The sequence below is a fragment of the Bombina bombina genome, unplaced genomic scaffold (genome assembly GCF_027579735.1).
Source record: "Bombina bombina isolate aBomBom1 unplaced genomic scaffold, aBomBom1.pri scaffold_728, whole genome shotgun sequence".
In the NCBI taxonomy this organism is placed as follows: domain Eukaryota; kingdom Metazoa; phylum Chordata; class Amphibia; order Anura; family Bombinatoridae; genus Bombina; species Bombina bombina.
In genome coordinates, this window is record NW_026513119.1 from 14,118 (window position 1) to 38,716 (window position 24,599).

A 24,599-nucleotide genomic window follows, 5' to 3' on the forward strand; every position below is an offset into this window, starting at 1 on the left:
CTGCACATACCTCATAGCAGGATAACCTGCACGCCATTCCCCCGCTGAAGTTATCTCTCTCTTCAGTCATGTGCGAGAACAGCAATGGATCTTAGTTACAACCTGCTAAGATCATAGAAATCACAGGCAGATTCTTCTATTTTTCTGCCTGGAACAAAATAGTACAACTCCGGTACCATTTAAAAATAACAAACTTTTGATTGAAGAAAAAAAACAACTACGTTTTACCACTTCTCTCTTACTACCTCCATGCTTGTCGAGAGTTGCAAGAGAATGACTGGATATGGCAGTTAGGGGAGGAGCTATATAGCAGCTCTGCTGTGGGTGATCCTCTTGCAACTTCCTGTTGGGAAGGAGAATATCCCACAAGTAATGGATGGTCCGTGGACTGGATACACCTTACAAGATAAAAAGCTAATTCTTTTATTTGTGATGCTGTTTTTGATATTATGAAAATTAAGGTAAAAAAGTATGTCTTTGGCAGTTCTTGCAAGGAGAGCTTTATGGCTTAAATCCTATGGCTTAGTGTCTAAGTCTAGATTATTATCTCTTCCCCTTCAGGGTAAGAAATAGTTTGGTTCAGATTTAGATTCTATTATTTCTACTGTTACCGGGGGAAAAGGGGTCTTTAAACTGCAGAAGCAAGAGAACGTTCTCTGGATCTGTGCCCCCTGAAGCGATCAAACTGATGTAGATGCTCTGGTATCCAACACTAACCTACGTAAATGCCTTCAGAGGACTTGCTTTGTACATGGGTACAGGATGCGACAAGGCAGCTCAGGCTTGTCCATGTGACTGTTTACTCGTTACAAATTGCACATGAAGTCCCCACAATGCCTCATACAAAACCTGTACCAGATCTCACCAGAGATTTAGATAGAGCAGCACAAATAAGTCTCAGAGCCAGAATGGGTTTGCTTTTACATTTAATATACTATTTTTTATGTTGTCCTATGTATACATCTTCCCCTATGTAAACACGTTGTGCCCCCCAATAATATTCTGTTTGGGCTAACTGCAGTGACACATTTGTGTTGGGACCCTTGGCTAGTTATTTGTTTCAGCCAGAGATGGCCTCACTCTTGTCAGGGAACATCTCTGTAGATATTTCAGTTCAGGAGAGCTGCGGATACGCGAGTTATAACAGCATTTATCCATCTCATGCTCTGATCAATAAAAAAGCTTTAGAAATCCAGATGTTTCGAAGAGATCCTGGAAAATGGTATAAAATGTTTATAGTTTTTAGCATAAGCTGGCTGTAGGCACAAACCCATCATGTGTGCCAAGGACCTGTGCATTTCCCCTCCTATAACAGTGTGTCACCCACAGGCCTACACACAGATACCAAGGGTTTCCCACACCAGACTTTCCCGGATCATGATTAGCACCAACTAGTCCGACATTTTACTCTTCTGTCTCTGGAATGACGTTCACCATCAGTGTCTCATATCCTCGCTTTACAATCATGGTCAGTTTGGGTTGTGTGTGAACTGCATCATATATATCTTCTGATGACTGAGCTTTCCGACCATTAATCTCTAGGACAACATCTCCCGCTTTTAGACCAGCCCTGAAAGCCAAACAAGAAACAAAACTCTATGTTAAGATTGGGGAGACCTTTATCACTGAAAATGTCTAGAACATGCATGGCCTCTACATCTGATCTCCCCTGTAACAGCTGCGATACTGAAAATGCCCTCCCCCATCCTGGCTCCGCAGAGGATGTCTAGAACATGCATAGCCTCTACATCTGTGCCCTCCTGTAGCAGCTGCGATACTGAAAATGCCCTCCCCCATCCTGGCTCCGCAGAGGATGTCTAGAACATGCATAGCCTCTACATCTGTGCCCTCCTGTAGCAGCTGTGATACTGATAATGCCCTTCCCCATCCTGACTCCACAGAGGATGTCTAGAACATGCATGGCCTCTACATCTAGGCTCCCCTGTAGCAGCTGTGATACTGATAATGCCCTCCCTCATCCTGGCTCCGCAGAGAATGTCTAGAACATGCATGGCCTCTACATCTAGGCTGTCCTGTAGCAGCTGTAATACTGATAATGACCTCCCCCATTCTGGCTCCTCAGAGGATGTCTAGAACATGCATGGCCTCTACACCTGGGCTGTCCTGTAGCAGCTGTGATACTGATAATGCCCTTCCCCATCCTGACTCCGCAGAGAATGTCTAGAACATGCATGGCCTCTACATCTGAGCTCTCCTGTAGCAGCTGTGATACTGATAATGCCCTCCCTCATCCTGGCTCCGCAGAGGCTGTCTAGAACATGCATGGCCTCTACATCTAGGCTCCCCTGTAGCAGCTGTGATACTGATAATGCCCTCCCTCATCCTGGCTCCGCAGAGAATGTCTAGAACATGCATGGCCTCTACATCTAGGCTGTCCTGTAGCAGCTGTAATACTGATAATGACCTCCCCCATTCTGGCTCCTCAGAGGATGTCTAGAACATGCATGGCCTCTACACCTGGGCTGTCCTGTAGCAGCTGTGATACTGATAATGCCCTTCCCCATCCTGACTCCGCAGAGAATGTCTAGAACATGCATGGCCTCTACATCTGAGCTCTCCTGTAGCAGCTGTGATACTGATAATGCCCTCCCTCATCCTGGCTCCGCAGAGGCTGTCTAGAACATGCATGGCCTCGACATCTAGGCTGTCCTGTAGCAGCTGTAATACTGATAATGACCTCCCCCATTCTGGCTCCTCAGAGGATGTCTAGAACATGCATGGCCTCTACACCTGGGCTGTCCTGTAGCAGCTGTGATACTGATAATGCCCTCCCTCATCCTGGCTCCGCAGAGGCTGTCTAGAACATGCATGGCCTCGACATCTAGGCTGTCCTGTAGCAGCTGTAATACTGATAATGACCTCCCCCATTCTGGCTCCTCAGAGGATGTCTAGAACATGCATGGCCTCTACATCTGAGCTCTCCTGTAGCAGCTGTGATACCGATAATGCACTCCCCCATCCTGATGCTGCAGAGGATTTCTAGAACATGCATGGCCTCTACATCTAGGTTTCCCTGTGGTAGCTGTGATACTGATAATGCCCTTCCCCATCCTGACTCTCTGGAGGATGTCTAGAACATGCATGGCCTCCACATCTGAACGCTCCTGTAGCAGCTGTGATACTGATAATGTCCTCACCCATCCTGGCTCTGCAGAGGATGTCTAGAACATGCATGGCCTCTACATCTAGGCTGCCCTGTGATAGCTGTGATACTGAAATGCCCTCCCCCATCCTGGCTCCGCAGAGGATGTCTAGAACATGCATGGCCTCTACATCTAGGCTGTCCTGTAGCAGCTGTGATACTGATAATGCCCTCCCCCATCCTGGCTCCGCAGAGGATGTCTAGAACATGCATGGCCTCTACATCTAGGCTGCCCTGTGGTAGCTGTGATACTAATAATGCCCTCCCCCATCCTGGCTCCACAGAGGTTGTCTAGAACATGCATGGCCTCTACATCTATCCCCTATGTGCAGCTGAGATAGCGTAGGCGGTATGGGGAGAGTATTATCACTGAGAATGTGTAGAACATGCATGGCCTCTACATCTGAGCTCTCCTGTAGCAGCTGTGATACTGATAATGCCCACCCCCATCCTGACTCCGCAGAGGTTGTCTAGAACATGCATGGCCTCTACATCTATCCCCTATGTGCAGCTGAGATAGCGTAGCCCGTATGGGGAAGAGCATTATCACTGAGAATGTCTAGAACATGCATGGCCTCTACATCTGGGCTCTCCTGTAGCAGCTATGATACTGATAATGCTCTCCACCATCCTGACTCCGCAGAGGATGTCTAGAACATGCATGGCCTCTACATCTAGGCTTCCCTGTGGTAGCTGTGATACTGATAATGCCCTTCCCCATCCTGACTCTGCAGAGGATGTCTAGAACATGCATGGCCTCTACATCTAGGCTGCCCTGTGGTAGCTGTGCTACTGATAATGCCCTCCCCCATCCTGAATCCGCAGAGGATGTCTAGAACATGCATAGCTTCTTCATCTAGGCTGTCCTGTAGCAGCTGTGATACTGATAATGCCCTCCCCCATCCTGACTCCGCAGACGATGTCTTGAACATGCATGGCCTCCGCAGAGGATGTCTAGAACATGCATGGCCTCTACATCTAGGCTCCCCTGTAGCAGCTGTGGTACTGATAATGCCCTCCCCCATCCTGGCTCCTCAGAGGATGTCTAGAACATGCATGGCCTCTACATCTAGGCTGCCCTGTGGTAGCTGTGATACTGATAATGCCCTCCCCCATCCTGGCAATGCAGAGGATGTCTAGAACATGCATGGCCTCTACATCTAGGCTGTCCTGTAGCAGCTGTGATACCGATAATGCACTCCCCCATCCTGATGCTGCAGAGGATGTCTAGAACATGCATGGCCTCTACATCTAGGCTTCCCTGTGGTAGCTGTGATACTGATAATGCCCTTCCCCATCCTGACTCTGCAGAGGATGTCTAGAACATGCATGGCCTCTACATCTAGGCTGCCCTGTGGTAGCTGTGATACTGATAATGCCCTTCCCCATCCTGACTCCGCAGAGGATGTCTAGAACATGCATGGCCTCTACATCTAGGCTTCCCTGTGGTAGCTGTGATACTGATAATGCCCTTCCCCATCCTGACTCTGCAGAGGATGTATAGAACATGCATGGCCTCTACATCTAGGCTGCCCTGTGGTAGCTGTGATACTGATAATGCCCTCCCCCATCCTGGCAATGCAGAGGATGTCTAGAACATGCATGGCCTCTACATCTAGGCTGTCCTGTAGCAGCTGTGATACCGATAATGCACTCCCCCATCCTGATGCTGCAGAGGATGTCTAGAACATGCATGGCCTCTACATCTAGGCTTCCCTGTGGTAGCTGTGATACTGATAATGCCCTTCCCCATCCTGACTCTGCAGAGGATGTCTAGAACATGCATGGCCTCTACATCTAGGCTTCCCTGTGGTAGCTGTGATACTGATAATGCCCTTCCCCATCCTGACTCCGCAGAGGATGTCTAGAACATGCATGGCCTCTACATCTAGGCTTCCCTGTGGTAGCTGTGATACTGATAATGCCCTTCCCCATCCTGACTCTGCAGAGGATGTCTAGAACATGCATGGCCTCTACATCTAGGCTGCCCTGTGGTAGCTGTGCTACTGATAATGCCCTCCCCCATCCTGAATCCGCAGAGGATGTCTAGAACATGAATAGCTTCTTCATCTAGGCTGTCCTGTAGCAGCTGTGATACTGATAATGCCCTCCCCCATCCTGACTCCGCAGACGATGTCTTGATCATGCATGGCCTCCGCAGAGGATGTCTAGAACATGCATGGCCTCTACATCTAGGCTCCCCTGTAGCAGCTGTGGTACTGATAATGCCCTCCCCCATCCTGGCTCCGCAGAGGATGTCTAGAACATGCATGGCCTCTACATCTGAACGCTCCTGTAGCAGCTGTGATACTGATAATGCACTCCCCCATCCTGGCTCCTCAGAGGATGTCTAGAACATGTATGGCCTCTACATCTAGGCTGCCCTGTGGTAGCTGTGATACTGGTAATGCCCTCCCCCATCCTGGCTCTGCAGATGATGTCTAGAACATGCATGGCCTCTACATCTAGGCTGTCCTGTAGTAGCTGTGATACCGATAATGCACTCCCCCATCCTGATGCTGCAGAGGATGTCTAGAGCATGCATGGCCTCTACATCTAGGCTGCCCAGTGGTAGCTGTGATACTGATAATGCCCTTCCCCATCCTGACTCTGGAGAGGATGTCTAGAACATGCATGGCCTCGACATCTGAGCACTCCTGTAGCAGCTGTGATACTGATAATGTCCTCCCCCATCCTGGTTCTTCAGAGGATGTCTAGAACATGCATGGCCTCTACATCTAGGCTGCCCTGTGGTAGCTGTGATACTGATAATTCCCTCCCCCATACTGGCTCCGCAGAGGATGTCTAGAACATGCATGGCCTCTACATCTATCCCCTATGTGCAGCTGAGATAGCGTAGCCCGTATAGGGAGAGCATTATCACTTAGAATGTCTAGAACATGCATGGCCTCTACATCTAGGCTGTCCTGTAGTAGCTGTGATACCGATAATGCACTCCCCCATCCTGATGCTGCAGAGGATGTCTAGAGCATGCATGGCCTCTACATCTAGGCTGCCCAGTGGTAGCTGTGATACTGATAATGCCCTTCCCCATCCTGACTCTGGAGAGGATGTCTAGAACATGCATGGCCTCGACATCTGAGCGCTCCTGTAGCAGCTGTGATACTGATAATGTCCTCCCCCATCCTGGTTCCTCAGAGGATGTCTAGAACATGCATGGCCTCTACATCTAGGCTGCCCTGTGGTAGCTGTGATACTGATAATGCCCTCCCCCATCCTGGCTCTGCAGAGGATGTCTAGAACATGCATGGCCTCTACATCTAGGCTGTCCTGTAGCAGCTGTGATACTGATAATGCCCTCCCCCATCCTGGCTCCGCAGAGGATGTCTAGAACATGCATGGCCTCTACATCTATCCCCTATGTGCAGCTGAGATAGCGTAGCCCGTATGGGGAGAGCATTATCACTTAGAATGTCTAGAACATGCATGGCCTCTACATCTAGGCTGTCCTGTAGTAGCTGTGATACCGATAATGCACTCCCCCATCCTGATGCTGCAGAGGATGTCTAGAGCATGCATGGCCTCTACATCTAGGCTGCCCAGTGGTAGCTGTGATACTGATAATGCCCTTCCCCATCCTGACTCTGGAGAGGATGTCTAGAACATGCATGGCCTCGACATCTGAGCGCTCCTGTAGCAGCTGTGATACTGATAATGTCCTCCCCCATCCTGGTTCCTCAGAGGATGTCTAGAACATGCATGGCCTCTACATCTAGGCTGCCCTGTGGTAGTTGTGATACTGATAATGCCCTCCCCCATCCTGGCTCTACAGAGGATGTCTAGAACATGCATGGCCTCTACATCTAGGCTGTTCTGTAGCAGCTGTGATACCGATAATATCCTACCCCATCCTGACTCCGCAGAGGATGTCTCGAACATGCATGGTCTCTACATCTCGGCTGCCCTGTAGAAGCTGTGATACTGATAATGCCCCCCCCCCCCGATCCTGACTCCGCAGAGGATGTCTAGAACATGCATGGCCTCTACATCTAGGCTGCCCTGTGGTAGCTGTGATACCGATAATGCCCTCCCCCATCCTGACTCCGCAGAAGATGTCTAGAACATGCATGGCCTCTACATGTAGGCTGTCCTGTAGCAGCTGTTATACTGATAATGCCCTCCCCCATCCTGGCTCCGCAGAGGATGTCTAGAACTTGCATGGCCTCTACATCTAGGCTGCCCTGTGGTAGCTGTGATACTGATAATGCCCACCCCCATCCTGACTCCGCAGAGGTTGTCTAGAACATGTATGGCCTCTACATCTCTCCCCTATGTGCAGCTGAGATAGCGTTGCCCATATGGGGAGAGCATTATCACTGAGGATGTCTAGAACATGCATAGCTTCTACATCTGAGCTCTCCTGTAGCAGCTGTGATACCAATAATGCCCTCCCCCATCCTGATGCTGCAGAGGATGTCTAGAACATGCATGGCCTCTACATCTAGGCTTCCCTGTGGTAGCTGTGATACTGATAATGCCCTCCCCCATCCTGACTCCGCAGAGGATGTCTAGAACATGCATGGCCCCCGCATTGGATGTCTAGAACATGCATGGCCTCTACATCTAGGCTCCTCTGTAGCAGCTGTGGTACTGATACTTCCCTCTCTCATCCTGGCTCCGCAGAGGATGTCTAGAACATGCATGGCCTCTACATCTAGGCTTTCCTGTAGCAGCTGTGATACCGATAATGCACTCCCCCATCCTGATGCTGCAGAGGATGTCTAGAACATGCATGGCCTCTACATCTAGGCTGCCCTGTGGTAGCTGTGATACTGAAAAAGCCCTCCCCCATCCTGGCTCTGAAGATGTCTAGAACATGCATGGCCTCTACATCTAGGCTGCCCTGTGGTAGCTGTGACACTGATAATGCCCTCCTCCATCCTGGTTCCGCAGAGGATGTCTAGAACATGCATGGCCTCTACATCTAGGCTGCCCTGTGATAGCTGTGATACAGAAATGCCCTCCCCCATCCTGACTCCGCAGAGGATATCTAGAACATGCATGGCCTCTACATCTAGGCTGTCCTGTAGCAGCTGTGATACTGATAATGCCCTCCACCATCCTGGCTCCACAGAGGATGTCTAGAACATGCATGGCCTCTACATCTATCCCCTATGTGCAGCTGAGATAGCATAGCCCGTATGGGGAGAGCATTATCACTGAGAATGTCTAGAACATGCATGGCCTCTACATCTGAGCTCTCCTGTAGCAGCTGTGATACTGATAATGCCCTCCTCCATCCTGACTCAGCAGAGGTTGTCTAGAATATGCATGGCCTCTACATGTATCCCCTATGTGCAGCTGAGATAGCGTAGCCCGTATAGGGAGAGCATTATCACTGAGAATGTCTAGAACATGCATGGCCTCTACATCTAGGCTATCCTGTAGTAGCTGTGATACCGATAATGCACTCCCCCATCCTGATGCTGCAGAGGATGTCTAGAACATGCATGGCCTCTACATCTAGGCTTCCCAGTGGTAGCTGTGATACTGATAATGCCCTTCCCCATCCTGACTCTGTAGAGGATGTCTAGAATATGCATGGCCTCTACATCTGTACGCTCCTGTAGCAGCTGTGATACTGATAATGCCCTCCCCCATCCTGGCTCCTCAGAGGATGTCTAGAACATGCATGGCCTCTACATCTAGGCTGCCCTGTGGTAGCTGTGATACTGATAATGCCCTCCCCCATCCTGACTCTGCAGAGGATGTCTAGAACATGCATGGCCTCTACATCTAGGCTGTCCTGTAGAAGCTGTGATACTGATAATGCCCTCCCCCATCCTGACTCCGCAGAGGATGTCTAGAACATGCATGGCCTCTACATCTAGGCTGCCCTGTAGCAGCTGTGATACTGATAATGCCTCCCCAGAGGATGTCTAGAACATGCATGGCCTCCGCAGAGGATGTCTAGAACATGCATGGCCTCTACATCTAGGCTGCCCAGTGGTAGCTGTGATACTGATAATGCCCTCCCCCATCCTGACTCCGCAGAGGATGTCTAGAACATGCATGGCCTTTACATCTAGGCTGTCCTGTAGCAGCTGTGGTACTGATAATGCCCTCCCTTATCCTGGCTCCGCAGAGGATGTCTAGAACATACATGGCCTCTACATCTAGGCTGTCCTGTAGCAGCTGTGATACTGATAATGCCCTCCCCCATCCTGGCTCTGCAGAGGATGTCTAGAACATGCATGGCCTCTACATCTAGGCTGCCCAGTGGTAGCTGTGATACTGATAATGCCCTCCCCCATCCTGACTCCGCAGAGGATGTCTAGAACATGCATGGCCTTTACATCTAGGCTGTCTTGTAGCAGCTGTGATACTGATAATGCCCTCCCCCATCCTGATGCTGCAGAGGATGTCTAGAACATGCATGGCTTCTACATCTAGGCTTCCCTGTGGTAGCTGTGATACAGATAATGCCCTTCCCCATCCTGACTCTGGAGAGGATGTCTAGAACATGCATGGCCTCTACATCTAGGCTGTTCTGTAGCAGCTGTGATACCGATAATGTCCTACCCCATCCTGACTCCTCAGAGGATGTCTAGAACATGCATGGTCTCTACATCTAGGCTGTCCTGTAGCAGCTGTTATACTGATAATGCCCTCCCTGATCCTAGCTCCGCAGAGGATGTCTAGAACATGCATGGCCTCTACATCTAGGCTGCCCTGTGGTAGCTGTGATACTGATAATGCCCACCCCCATCCTGACTCTGCAGAGGTTGTCTAGAACATGTATGGCCTCTACATCTATCCCCTATGTGCAGCTGAGATAGCGTAGCCCGTATGGGGAGAGCATTATCACTGAGGATGTCTAGAACATGCATGGCTTCTACATCTGAGCTCTCCTGTAGCAGCTGTGATACCAATAATGCCCTCCCCCATCCTGATGCTGCAGAGGATGTCTAGAACATGCATGGCCTCTACATCTAGGCTTTCCTGTGGTAGCTGTGATACTGATAATGCCCTCCCCCATCCTGGCTCAGCAGAGGATGTCTAGAACATGCATGGCCTCTACATCTAGGCTGCCCTGTAGCAGCTGTGATACTGATAATGACCTCACACATCCTGGCTCTGCAGAGGATATCAACAATATGCATGGCCTCTACATCTAGGCTGCCCTGTGGTAGCTGGGATAATGCCCTCCCCCCATCCTGGCTCCGCAGAGGATGTCTAGAACATGCATGGCTTCTACATCTAGGCTGTCCTGTAGCAGCTGTGATAATGAAAATGCCTTCCCCCATCCTGACTCCGCAGAGGATGTCTAGAATATGCATGGCCTCTACATCTGGTCTCTCCTGTGGCATCTGTGATAGCGAAGTCCATATGGGGAGAGCATTATCACTGAGGATGTTTAGAACATGCATGGCCTCAAAATCTGGGCTCCCCTGTGGCAGCTGTGCTAGCGAAGCCCATCACACTACTTACTGATGAGCCGGGGATCCAATGATGACTTTGTGTATCAGAACTCCATAGGAGACATCTGGAAAACTGGGATCTCTAAACTTTAGCTCAGCGAGAATCCTGGGAAGACAAAGTGGATATCACATGTTGCCCTTGAGCGTCTCAAACAACTGGATTTTAGAGGTTTTTATCATCCATAATCCCTAATGAAGTTCTAGGAAACTTGGGCACTGAGCTCATTAATCTATTGGGATTTCTACCCCTATTGCTCACTAATTGACCAGATTAAAGACTCAGATACAACATACATTATTTAACAGAGTTTCAGTTTGCTTGTATTATAAAATGTACTTTGTTCTCTTGATGTCCTTTATTGAAAATCATACCTAGCCTCAGGAGCAGCAATGCACTACACAGAGCTAGCATCTGATTGGTGGCTACGCAAATATATGCCTCTTGCCATTGGCTCACAAGCTCCGACAGTGCATTGATACTGTGGAGCTTATTTTACCTGTTCCTGTCGAGAATAACAATTTATGCTTACCTGAAATTATTTTCTTTCTTGGCAGTGAGAGTCCACGAAATCCATTCCTAACCTATGGGAAATACTTCACCTGGCCAACAGGAGGAGGCAAATACACCCCAAACAAAAGTATTAAAATATCCCTCCCACATCCCCTACCCTCTCAGTAGTTCAAGCTGAGGATAAGGAAAAGGAGAGATAAAAAGGGGTACACAGTGGTGCCATAAGACTGGTGCCACTACCTTATATAAAGTGGGTTTGTGGACTTCTCACTGCCAAGAAAGAAAATAATTTATCAGGTAAGCAGAAAATATGTTTTCTTTCTAATGGCAGTGAGAGTCCATGAATTACATTCATAACCTATTTGAAACCAATATCCAAGCTGTGGAGGACAAGAATTGAATAGGGAGGGAAAGGTAAGGGAGGCAGTCCAAAGAACTAGGCACCACCGCTTGAAGAACCTTCCTTCCAAAGGGTGCCTCTGCTGAGGTAAAAACATCAAAATCTGTAAAATTTTGTGAAAGTATGTAATGAGGACCAAGTAGCAGCCTTACAGATCTGTTCAACTGAAAGCCCAGAAAGACACAGCATGGGCAAAATGTGCCATTATTTGTGAAGGAGGTTGCTGGCCCACTTCAACATACACCATGCAAATGAAACTTCTAAACTAGAAGGATAGGGTTATAGCTGTGGCTGTCTGACCTTTACGCTTACCAGAATGAAGGACAAATGAAGAAGAAAGATAACTGATGAAATTCCTTGGTAGCATGAAGATAAAACTTAGAAGTGCTAACCACATCCAGATTATGTAACAAACTCTACTTAGATGAAGAAGAATTGGGACAAAGATGGAACAACAATTTCTTGATTAATTTTGTGAGTGGAAACAACATTAGGTAAAAAAAAAAAAACCTTTGTCCTTAAAACAGCTTTAGCCGCATAAAACACCAAATAAGGCAGGTCACACTGCTCGTAGAGTTTCTGAATTGTCTGCCCTTCAGAGGAAATAGCTAACAGAAACAAAACCTTCCAGATAGAAGGTTAATATTAATATAATGCATAGGCATGGAGCCTGTTAAAGAACTCTAAGATCAGGATTAAGGCTCCATAGGGGAGCAATAGGTTTGAAACTGAACATCTGGCAAACGAGACAACTCTTTATGTAACAAGACAGCAGAATTCTGACCTTACAGAGAACTATCCGACAGGACCTTCTCTAGACCATCTTGAAGACACTGAAGGATCTGCAGAGTCTTTAAACCCTGGTCCGCACACCAAGACAGATAAGTTCTCCACACTTTGTGGTAAATACATCTGGTAACAGGTTTCATAGCTTGAATCAAAGTATCAATAACCGCTGCAGAGAATCCTCTCTGGGACAAAACTATGAGTTCAATATCCATGCAGTCAGCCTCAGAGAATCTAGGTTTTGATAAAAGAACAGGCCCTGTTCCAGAAGGTCAGGCCTCTGAGGTAATCGCATGGAGAAGCAGATGACATCCTCACGAGGTATGCATACCAAGTCCTGCGTGGCCACACAGGAGCTAACAGAATCACTGGAATTCCTTTCTGCTTGATTCAAGCCATCAATCAAGGGAGTGGAACAACTGGAGGAAAAAGATACACTAGATTGAAATACCATGGAACTGCTAAAGTGTCCAACTCCGCCTGAGGATCCCTCAATCTCGACCCGTATCTCGGTAGTTTGGCATTGAGACGGGAAGCCCTCAGATCTATCTCCGGGCCACCACTGCCTGCGAGTGATCTTACAAAACACCTCCTGGTTTGCATAGTCTGTCTGTCTGCTCAGAAAATCCGCTTCCCAATTGTCCACACCTGGAATGTGAATAGAAACAAATTATGAAAACCAAAGTAAAATTTTGGAACAGAGATTACTTGATAGGGGGTACCCAGAAAGTATATTACAAAACACAAAACAAGTTGTAGATCAAATACCCAGGGAAAATCTTTTAAAGTATAAAAGAAGAAATCAAAGGAATAATGATAAGCATAACAACCAAATAGTGTTCAGTACTCCCTACAGCCTTGAATTTAACAAAATCTGTAATATCATCAAAGAAAGTCTGCCAATTTTGGCAGTAGACTCAGGTTTAGAGAAAGTGGCCAGTGGAGGATGTAGATTTGTAGCAAGGAAAGGTAAAACAATAGGAAACATGATTGCTCCTTCTGAACTTCCAAGCATACACAACCCAACTTGGCTTCCAACAAAACTTGGGTTCTACAAATGTAAAGCACAAAGGTGCAAAACTTGCAACCATGTAAGGGAAGGACAAAAATTCATATCTACCGTTACTGGTTTTGAATATAATATTAGATACAAACTAAATTGCAAATCAACCCATGTTATTTACCTCTTGACCTGTAGGGGGTGCCAGATTCAGTACGTTGGTAGAACCAAACGTTTACTGAAGGACAGAGCACTAGAACACATAAGAGACATTGAGGATCCAGATGTAAATACCCCAGTCTCAAGGCATTTTAAAAGCATGCACCAAAGTGATGCTACATTAGTGTCTATTCAGGCTATTGACCACGTCCCCAAACACAGACGAGGGGGGGACAGGGAGTACAAATTGAGCTATAAGGAAGCAAAATGGATCTTCCTATTAAATACTAGACATCCTAAGGGTATTAACAAGGAAAGTGATGTTAACTTATTTATTTAAACATCTTCTCCATTTTGATACATGTAATTATTGCATATTACCCCTTTTGGTTTCTAATATCAACCGTTCTTTAAAGATGTTTAAAACACATATTTCAAAATAAAGATATAAATACTTAATACTGAAAACCTAAAGTTTATCACAACATTGTTGTTTAAATTAAGTGCCTATAAGGATTTAAGCTTAAAACTATAATAATAATTTTTCTAAATCAAAAGCAGCACTTGAATTATAGGTCCCTGTTATTCCCACTCTAACAAAAATGAGTTCTGTGTACCTTGCAGTAAGTAGCATAGACAGGAAAGGGTTAACCTTATTGTTCTTAATTATGTAAGGTCCCTTTAAATAGAGGCCAAAGACACAGCACACATACAGCAGTGATCAAGCGTGTCTTTACACGCGAAACATGTCTGCGGTTTGCTTTGTTGTGACCCTGACCTCATGCTAAAGGGAGCGCTTTGCTCTGAATACTTGTTTTTAATGTTGTCCCAATAAATATTGTTACTTTTTATATGAAGCCTCAAAGGATTCTTCTTTTTGTTCACGTCCTTTTCAACTTTGGTGCCAGATTGACCTCCTGCCCTGTGTAGCCCGGAAATACATTGTGTATCCAGTACTTGCTCTGTGCGCCGGAAAACGGAGGCGCGTTTGTCTGGGCTCCAGGAACGTCGGTCTCTGAGAAAGAAGGAACCAGTGCCCGCTGAAGATTTACGCTACCGGTAAGCACGAGCCCAAAAGTTCGGTAAGCGCCACTTCTCTTTTGTTTATTTAATGTGAATAGATAGCTGATATTTGGCATCTGTCCATTAAAGGATACGCAACACCTCCATTGCCAGAGAGCTGTGAGTTCCACCCTGGTGGTTGACATAGGCCACCGTTGTGATGTTTTCTGATTGAAAATGAATAAAACAGAACGCAACTGGGGAGGGACGGAACCCCACAACTCCAGTTGAGAGTCCAGGACTGGGAATATTTTTTAAAGGCAGACGAAGGGGAAAAGGAAGATCCAATTCTATCCCAATCGTTCTTAATGTTCGACATTTTTATAGATACAGGAAAAGTTAGTGGCGCTACCCTGTCCTTGTACACTCTGTCTAATTTAGGGATTAAAGGTTCATCAGGCAACATGGCCTCTGGAACCTCTAATGTCGAATCTCCTTTAGAAGAAAATGTAAGTGTTCAATTATAAATCTAAAGGCTGGCTCCTCCGCAACTGGAGGCCTAGAGGTAGAAGACTCCGATCCAGAAAATTCACCCTCTGAAGATTCAGAGTGTGACCCATCCTGGGATACTTGAAACACAGACAAATCAAGTAAATCACTGGATGTCCCCTGGACCAGAGAGCTATGTTTAACCGTTCGCTTGCGCTTAGCAGGGCGAGGTAAAGCACTAAGGGCCTCAGACACCGCCGTCTTTAACTGCGCGGTAAAGTCTGATGGTAAAAGGCTCCCTCCAGATGAAGGATAAGGTGTGCTACGGGAAGCTACATGTGACAGTGGAGGATGATGACTGATGGGTATGCACCTCACGGGGCGGCGAATCCTCAGAGGTGGACGGCTCAGTAGTACTAAAGGGGTTAACCTTCTTAGACATAATAACCTTGTTGATGCATATGGAACATAGTTGAGAGGGCAGGCACACCAAGGCCTCCTCACAATAAACACAGCTATTACTATTAGGAATAGAGGGAGTACCCTCAAGCATATCAGGATCCTCCATAGCTTGCGCTAACATCAGTTGGATACAAATAAACAAACTTTTTATTTCACAGAAAACGGCACCTTTATACCCCCAATGACTGGGGCACTCACCACCTCTAAGACCCAGGCAACCAGAGAAAAAGGGACCTCTCCGACAGCTAGCTCGGTCAGGAAAGAGAAAACTAAAGTGTGACCACACCCGGTCACATGGTGCACAAGCAGGACTGCCCCAGCTATGAGAAAAAGCGTGCCAAGCTAAAAGCTGCACAGCGTTCAAAGTGAAAGTAAAAACCTGTATGTTCCATTACCGCATAACAACAGTCTATGAGCCCAAAAATAAATCTCACACTTAAGCAGCATAAAATCAAAGCAACATATTTGAATAATCCCCACTGTTCAATAACCTCCCTTTAGGAGATATTAACCCATGATTCCATAAAGATAAGAGAGTCACACTGTAACCCTGTCTTCAGCAATTTCAACATTAGCAAAAATTGAAACTATCTTACCAGAATCTGTGCTGCGGAACATAAACACAGCCTCTAAAGTGTGACAGTCTTCTTGCATCGCTCCTGACATGGACTTGAGTGAAGGAAGCAGACAGTAAAACTAGTCAACACTGGTTGCTTAAGGAGCTATTAGAAGGCAGTCTGGATGGGTTTGCAGGAAGACTCTCCCTGCATCTCCAGACTCTAACTTTCGTCAATGCTCTCACTGAGAGGCTGACAAGACTACTTAAAACTCCAGTTCCATATCGAAAGGCATATACCCCTCCTGAGCAACAACTCCGAAATCTTCTGACACTTCTCTGCCATCCTCCTGTGATGAAAGGCATAGAATGAATGGGGGAAAGGGGAAGTGGGAGAGGTATTTAAGCTTTTGGCTGGGGTGTCTTTGCCTCCTCCTGGTGGCCAGGTTCAGTAGTTCCCAACAGTAAGGAATGAAGCTGTCCCTACTTTGTGTGTGGAAGTAATATAAAAAAGGAAATTTATGCTTACCTGATAAATTTGTTTCTTTTACGATACGATGAGTCCACGGATTTCATCCTTACTTGTGGGATATCGCCTCCTGGTCAGCAGCAGGAGGCAAAGAGCACCACAGCAGAGCTGTATATATAGCTCCTCCCTTCCCTCTCACTCCAGTCATTCGACCGAAGTTAGGAAGAGAAAGGAAAAGACAAGGTGCAGAGGTGTCTGAAGTTTAACAAAAAGAAAATAACCTGTCTCAAAATAACAGGGCGGGCCGTGGACTCATCGTATCGCAAAAGAAACAAATTTATCAGGTAAGCATAAATTTCCTTTTCTTTTACAAGATACGATGAGTCCATGGATTTCATCCTTACTTGTGGGATACAATACCAAAGCTATAGTACACGGATGAAAAGGGAGGGACAAGACAAGGAACCTAAACGGAAGGCACCACTGCTTGAAGAACTTTCCTCCCAAAGACCGCCTCAGATGAGGCAAAAGTATCAAATTTGGAAAAAGTGTGAAGAGACAACCAAGTTGCAGCTTTGCAAATCTGTTCAACAGAAGCATCATTTTTGAATGCCCATGAGGAAGCTACAGCCCTAGTGGAATGAGCCGTAATTCGCTCAGGAGGCTGCTGTCCAGCAGTCTCATATGCAAAACGGATGATACTCTTCAGCCAAAAAGAAAGAGAGGTAGCCGTAGCTTTCTGACCCCTACGTTTCCCAGAAAACGCAACAAACAGGGAAGACGACTGACGAAAATCCTTAGTAGCCTGCAAGTAAAACTTCAAGGCACGGACCACGTCTAAATTATGTAACGGCCGCTCCTTCTTAGAAGAAGGATTAGGACACAAGGAAGGAACAACAATTTCCTGATTAATATTTTTATTTGAAACAACCTTAGGAACAAAACCAGGTTTGGTTCGTAACCCCACCTTATCCGAATGAAAAATAAGATAAGGAGAATCACATTCTAATGCCGAAAGTTCAGAAACTCTACGAGCAGAAGAAATAGCAACCAAAAATAAAACATTCCAAGAAAATAACATCTATGGAATGCATAAATTCAAACGAACTTTAAGAACTAAATTCAAACTCCAAGGAGGAGCGATAGGTCTAAACACAGGCCTGATTCTAGTCAGAGCCTGACAAAAGGATTGAACATCTGGAACATCTGCAAGACGCTTGTGTAACAAAATAGACAAAGCAGAAATCTGTCCCATTAAGGAACTAGCTGACAACCCTTTCTCCAATCCGTCTTGGAGAAAAAATCCTGGGAATCCTAACCCTACTCCATGAGTTGCCTCTGGATTCGCACCAATAAAGTTATTTACGCCATATCTTATGGTAAATTTTTCTAGTAACAGGCTTACATGCCTGAATCAAGGTGTCTATGACCAAAGCAGAAAAACCTCGCTTAGATAAGATTAAGCGTTCAATCTCCAAGCAGTTAGCTGCAGAGAAACTAGATTCGGATGATGGAAGGGCCCCTGAATTAGAAGGTCTTTCCTCAATGGAAGCAACCACGGTGGCTGAGATTACATGCCTACCAGATCGGTGTACCAAGTCCTGCGAGGCCACGCAGGAGCGATGAAGATCACCGAAGCTCTCTCCTGTTTGTCGAGCAATCACCCGGGGAAGGATAACAAATGGAGGGAACACATAAGCTAGGCTGAAAGACCAAGGTACTGCCAAGGCATCTATCAGCTTGGCCTGGGGATCCCTGGACCTGGACCCGTATCTCGGAAGCTTGGCATTCTGACGAGACGCCATAAGGTCCAACTCCGGTCTGCCCCATCTGAGAATCAGGTTGGCAAATGCCTCCGGATGAAGTTCCCATTTTCCTGGATTAAAAGTCTGTCTGCTCAGAAAATCCACCTCCCAGTTTTCCACACCTGGGATGTGGATCGCAGACAGATAACAAGAGTGAGCCTCCGCCCACTGAATTATCTTGGCTACTTCTGTCATTGCTAAGGAACTCCTTGTTCCTCCCTGATGATTGATGTAAGCTACAGTCGTAATGTTGTCCGACTGGAATCCGATGAACTTGGCCGAAGCCAACTGAGACCAAGCCTGAAGCGCATTGAATATTGCTCTCAATTCTAGGATATTGATGGGAAGTAGAGACTCCGTTCGAGTCCATACACCCTGAGCCCTCAGAGAGTTCCAGACTGCACCCCATCCTATCAGGCTGGCATCCATTGTCACTGTCACCCACGAGGGCCGGTGGAAGCATGTCCCCTGGGATAGATGATCCAGTGACAAACACCATAGAAGAGAGTCCCTTGTCTCCTGATCTAGATCTATTTGAGGAGACAGATTTGAATAATCTCCATTCCACTGTCAGAGCATGTTCAGCTGCAGAGGTCTGAGATGAAACAGAGCAAACGGAATGATGTCCATTGCCGCTACCATCAGTCCAATTACCTCCATGCACTGAGCTACTGACGGCCGGGGAGTGGACTGAAGTGCTTGGCATGTGTTCAGAATCTTTAATATTCTGACCTCCGTCAAAAAGATTTTCATGGATAGAGAGTCGATTAGAGTTCCCAAGAAGGGAACCTTTGTCTGTGGAACTAGCGAACTCTTTTCCAGATTTACCGTCCACCCATGAGTCCTCAGGAAGGATAGAACAATGTCGGTATGAGACTTTGTCAGTTGATAAGACGACGCCTGGATCAGAATATCGTCCAGATAAGGCGCCACTGCAATGCCCTGCGGTCTTAGAACTGCCAGCAGAGACCCCAGAACCTTTGTGAAAATTCTGGGTGCCGTGGCCAGACCGAAAGGAAGAACCACAAACTGAAAATGTTTGTCCAGAAAGGCAAACCTCAGGAACTTGTGATGATCTTTGTGGATAGGAACATGAAGATATGCATCCTTTAGATCCACGGTAGTCATAAATTGACCCTCCTGGATCAATGGAAGAATGGTACGAATAGTCTCCATCTTGAAGGATGGAACTCTGAGAAACTTGTTTAGACTCTTGAGGTCTATAATAGGTCAGAACGTTCCCTTTCTTGAGAACTACTAAGAGATTTGAATAAAACCCCTATCCCTGTTCCTGTATTGGAACGGGACATATTACTCCCATGGAAGAAAGGTCTCCTACACAACGTAAGAATGCCTCTCTTTTTATCTGGTTTGCAGATAATCGAGAAAGAAGAAACCTTCCTCTGGGAGAAGAGTTTCTGAACTCCAACTGATATCCCTGAGACACAATTTTCAGTGTCCAGGGATCCTGAACATCTCTTATCCAGGCCTGGACGAAGAGAGAGAGTCTGCCCCCCAAAAGATCCGGTCCCGGATCGGGGGCCGACCCTTCATGCTGACTTTGTAGCAGCAGCAGGCTTCTTGGATTGTTTACCCTTGTTCCAAGACTGGTTGGGTCTCCAAGTGGACTTGGTTTGTGAACTCCCTTGAAATTTCAAAAGGAACGAAAATTACTCTGTCGCCCTCTCTGTTTGGACTTTTTATTTTGCGGGAGGAGATGACCCTTGCTTCCCGTGATGTCAGAAATAATCTCCTTCAGGTCAGGCCCGAAAAGAGTCTTTCCCTTGTAAGGAATAGCCAAAAGCTTAGACTTGGATGACATATCCGCAGACCAAGACTTCAGCCATAAGGCCCTGCGTGCTAAGAAGGCAAAACCCGAGGTCTTAGCCGCCAATTTAGTAATCTGCAGAGAAGCATCCGTAATAAACAAATTGGCTAACTTAAGGGCCTTAATCTGATCCTGTGTCTCTTCCATCTGTCCTAAGAGACTCTTCCAGAGTATAGAACCAATAAGTGGCCGCGCTGGTAACTGTAACAATACTGGCCGCTGGTTGCAAAAGGAATCCCTGGTGAACGTACATCTTCTTAAGGAGACCCTCCAACTCCTTATCCATAGGGTCCTTAAAGGCACAACTATCTTCAATAGGAATAGTAGTCCGTTTGGCCAGGGTAGAGATGGAACCCTCTACCTTGGGAACCGTCTGCCAAGAATCCCTAATAGCCTCGACTATAGGGTACATTTTCTTAAAAATAGGAGAAGGGGAGAATGGAATACCTGGTCTCTCCCATTCTTTAGCATAAATCTCTGAAGTTCTCTTGGGAACTGGAAAAACATCCAAGTAAGAAGGGACTTCCAAGTATTTGTCCAACTTACTCAATTTTAATGGAGGGACCACTATTGAGTCACAATCATCCAGAGTAACCAACACCTCCCTCATTAATAGGCAAAGGTGTTCAAGCTTAAACCTGAAAGAGACCTCAGAATCAGTCAGGGGCAAGGCACTCCCTGAATCAGAGAGTTCACCTTGAGACAGGACCTCCGTGCCCTCCAATTCACTGCGGGATGGTACGTCCTCAATCGCCATCAGAGAATCAGAGGCTGAATTGACCACACAATTGTCCCTTTTTGTACGCTTGCCGTGCGATATAGGAAAATTAGATAACGCATCAGAAAGAGAAGAAGACATCACTGCAGCAATGTCTTTTAATGTAAAGGCGGCATAAACTGGCAAAATACCTGGCACCGCTTGAGCGGGTGTTAAAGGCTGTGACGCTTGGGGAGAAAGCTGTGGCATGCTCTGCATCTCATCTGTAGACTCTTGAGAAGCATCCGCTTTAGGCAATGATGAATAAAAAAAGATTTGGTCTTTATAGTGCAAAGCCCTCTCAACACATGAAGGGCAAAAAGGAACAGGAGGTTCCACAGGAGCATTCAAACACATAGCACATGGGACAGCTTGAATCATATCTGAATCCATGATTTAACAGAAAAATACAAACAACAACTTGACTTGTCTCTTTAAAAACAAGAATTATTTTCAAACTATTTGAAAAACTAACTGTCAGTACCCAAGATACCCCCGGATGGAGCTACTGACACAGTACAATAGGGTACATTTTCTGTAAGCAAACAGAAAAACAGTTAATAAACTTTTTATGTTTTCAGACACCAATGAAGAAAAAAAAACGGCACCTACCTGTCCCCTCGATCCACCAAGCAGACTTAATACAAGCTCCGGATCAATACTACGACGCCCAAGACCGCTTGCTTAGTAACCATGCGGTCGTGGCGTCTCTCAGACAGCACCTACTAACAGTCGGGACGTTCCGGAAGTGAACACTGCGCACTTCTCCCCAGCCCCAGTGCGCGTAGAAAGTCCCGCCTGTCATGGGCGTTGCCCTAAGCCCATAAAAGAACGCTGTGACACAGACATATTGTCAGACCGGGGCAAAGTATAAATATAACCCACGCGGTCGTGGCGTCTCCCATAGAGTTCTCACAGCTATAGGGAACAAACACATACACAAACATGGTCCGGAGACTCCAGTAATAAATATTGTCAAACACCAATACTCCCCAGCGTCAGCCAAAACCCTTTTAGGCATACAATCAAAAATAGCCATGTGCCCGTTAAGTGTTTCTATAAAATAACACGCAGCAGGGAATATAAAATAACAGTGTCGGGTCTACATGATCTCCAAGAGAACCCACACTCTGTTGGCAAGGAAGCCCTGTTCCAGAGAGCCTATGATCTTCCCCAACAGAAAAAAAACGTACAGCCATATCTGAGATAGCACCCAGAAAAATAAAGACTGCACTTACCTCAATGCTGAGTGAAGCATGACACGTCCCACAGGATCAAGAGGTCTTCTCCCTCCTGCAGCTCTGTGGACACAGAAGGGCCTTAGTTACTATATTCTAAGACCATAATCCAGATGGACAGCACAAGTATGGGAGATGCAGTGAGGCTAAAACCCCACCAGTTCCCATTGCTTTAAAGCCACATGTAGCTCTACTCTAGAGGCTGACAAGGAATATGACTACACCCTATAGTAAAATAGCACACTTTGGCACCATTTTAAAAATAATAAACTCTTGATTGAAGAATTTAAACTAACACCTCACTTTACCTCTTCCTATCACTAACACAGGCAAAGAGAAAGACTGGGGTGGGAGGGAAGGGAGGAGCTATATATACAGCTCTGCTGTGGTGCTCTTTGCCTCCTCCTGCTGACCAGGAGGCGTAATCCCACACGTAAGGATGAAATCCGTGGACTCATCGTATCTTGTAAAAGAAAATAAATGACCGCTCCTAATACGGCAAGACTTACATAACAGTGCCTCTGAAATCACAGGCTAGTGTATAGTACTCACAATCCCAATTAATAAAGAGATTGATTTTACTGTATGTCTACCCCAGAATCTCTCTATAGGCAACAAGGCATTTGAGAACAAGGGTCTACAAACAGTTGACTTACCAGCAGAGGTCCAATAAAGCAGAAAGGAAAATCGTTGTACGCAACACGGTTTGCTATAAGGGAGGATAGCATAGTTACACTGGAGGAGGCATGGGAACATCTCCATGATCACCAGCAGCTAAAATAGACCAAAAAACTCTACTAAGAGAATTACAGGTGACCTGTGATGCATACTTTAGAGAATCCCAGTTGAAATAATTACATAGATTTTACGTTCCACCAAGGAGTGTTTGCAAATGGATTAAGTATAAGCGGAGAAACCCAAATCTAAAAAACTATCTCTGGGAGTAAAATTAGCTTCTCGTTGTCAATGGTTTTAAGAATTCAAATAAAGTTTAGCCCATTTATATGTTTGGTTGATAAACGGGTGAGGAGAGAGGACGCTTTTTTCTTTGCAATGGTGATATTAATGACTAGGTAATGCATCCTAAAGGCTTTCCTTTTGTACACCTAGCGTCACATTTATTCAGACAGCTCTAACAGAACAATTAGTAATTTAGGTATTTCATGTTCGTTAGGAAAAAGAACTAAGAATAAAATTATTTTTAGAAATCTCTGTTCAGAAACAGATTATTTACCTGCTTTTAGGTGGTAAAAGAGTCAATATTAATTTGAGTCATGCATTAAACTTAAGTTGTTTTTTTGATTATCGGACGGTAACCTATGTGGCCTTTAAGAAAGTTTCAAGAATGAAATATTCTATTGCCAAGGATAGGTATATTAATGTCTATGTAATGCAATGTGTTATGTAGCAATAAATAAATAAAAAAAAGAGAAAATGACATGGCTTTGTAAAACTACCCTGTCCTTTCTCAAACGAAACAAAACCCCACAATCTTTAGCAGAGAACCTCTCTCTGCCAAACCTCGGTAACAGGGAGGGTAGGGGAAGTGGGAGATATATTTAATGTATTTGCCTCCCCCTGGTGGCAATGAGGAGTATTTCCAATTAGAAGGAAACAGCCATTTTTTCTGTGTGGGTGAATAACCCAGTAATACACAGTAACACACTCACTATTAGTCACTGACTCCTGCTCCCCAGTAATACACAGTAACACACTCACTATTAGTCACTGAGTCCTGCTCCCCAGCAATACACAGTAACACACTCACTATTAGTCACTGACTCCTGCTCCCCAGTAATACACAGTAACACACTCACTATTAGTCACTGAGTCCTGCTCCCCAGTAATACACAATAACACACTCACTATTAGTCACTGAGTCCTGCTCCCCAGTAATACACAGTAACACACTCACTATTAGTCACTGAGTCCTGCTCCCCAGTAATACACAATAACACACTCACTATTAGTCACTGAGTCCTGCTCCCCAGTAATACACAGTAACACACTCACTATTAGTCACTGAGTCCTGCTCCCCAGTAATACACAATAACACACTCACTATTAGTCACTGAGTCCTGCTCCTCAGTAATACACAGTAACACACTCACTATTAGTCACTGAGTCCTGCTCCCCAGTAATACACAGTAACACACTCACTATTAGTCACTGAGTCCTGCTCCCCAGTAATACACAATAACACACTCACTATTAGTCACTGAGTCCTGCTCCCCAGTAATACACAATAACACACTCACTATTAGTCACTGAGTCCTGCTCCCCAGTAATACACAGTAACACACTCACTATTAGTCACTGAGTCCTGCTCCCCAGTAATACACAGTAACACACTCACTATTAGTCACTGAGTCCTGCTCCCCAGTAATACACAGTAACACACTCACTATTAGTCACTGAGTCCTGCTCCCCAGTAATACACAGTAACACACTCACTATTAGTCACTGAGTCCTGCTCCCCAGTAATACACAATAACACACTCACTATTAGTCACTGAGTCCTGCTCCCCAGTA

At 46.0% G+C, this 24,599-nt stretch overlaps 1 protein-coding gene across 1 annotated transcript in view; it reads right to left on the minus strand.

Annotated features, from left to right (window-relative positions):
- Positions 1–909: 909 nt before the first annotated feature.
- Positions 910–24,599, minus strand: part of HTRA2 (HtrA serine peptidase 2) — a 146,723-nt gene continuing 123,033 nt past the window's right edge. Inside the window, exons 4-6 of the mRNA XM_053697231.1 lie at positions 22,724–22,776; positions 10,616–10,711; positions 910–1,570 (exon numbers count right to left, since the gene is read on the minus strand). Of these exons, the coding sequence (XP_053553206.1) occupies positions 1,405–1,570; positions 10,616–10,711; positions 22,724–22,776 (315 nt within the window). The 3' untranslated portion in view covers positions 910–1,404. The remainder of the gene's footprint in view (positions 1,571–10,615; positions 10,712–22,723; positions 22,777–24,599) is intronic.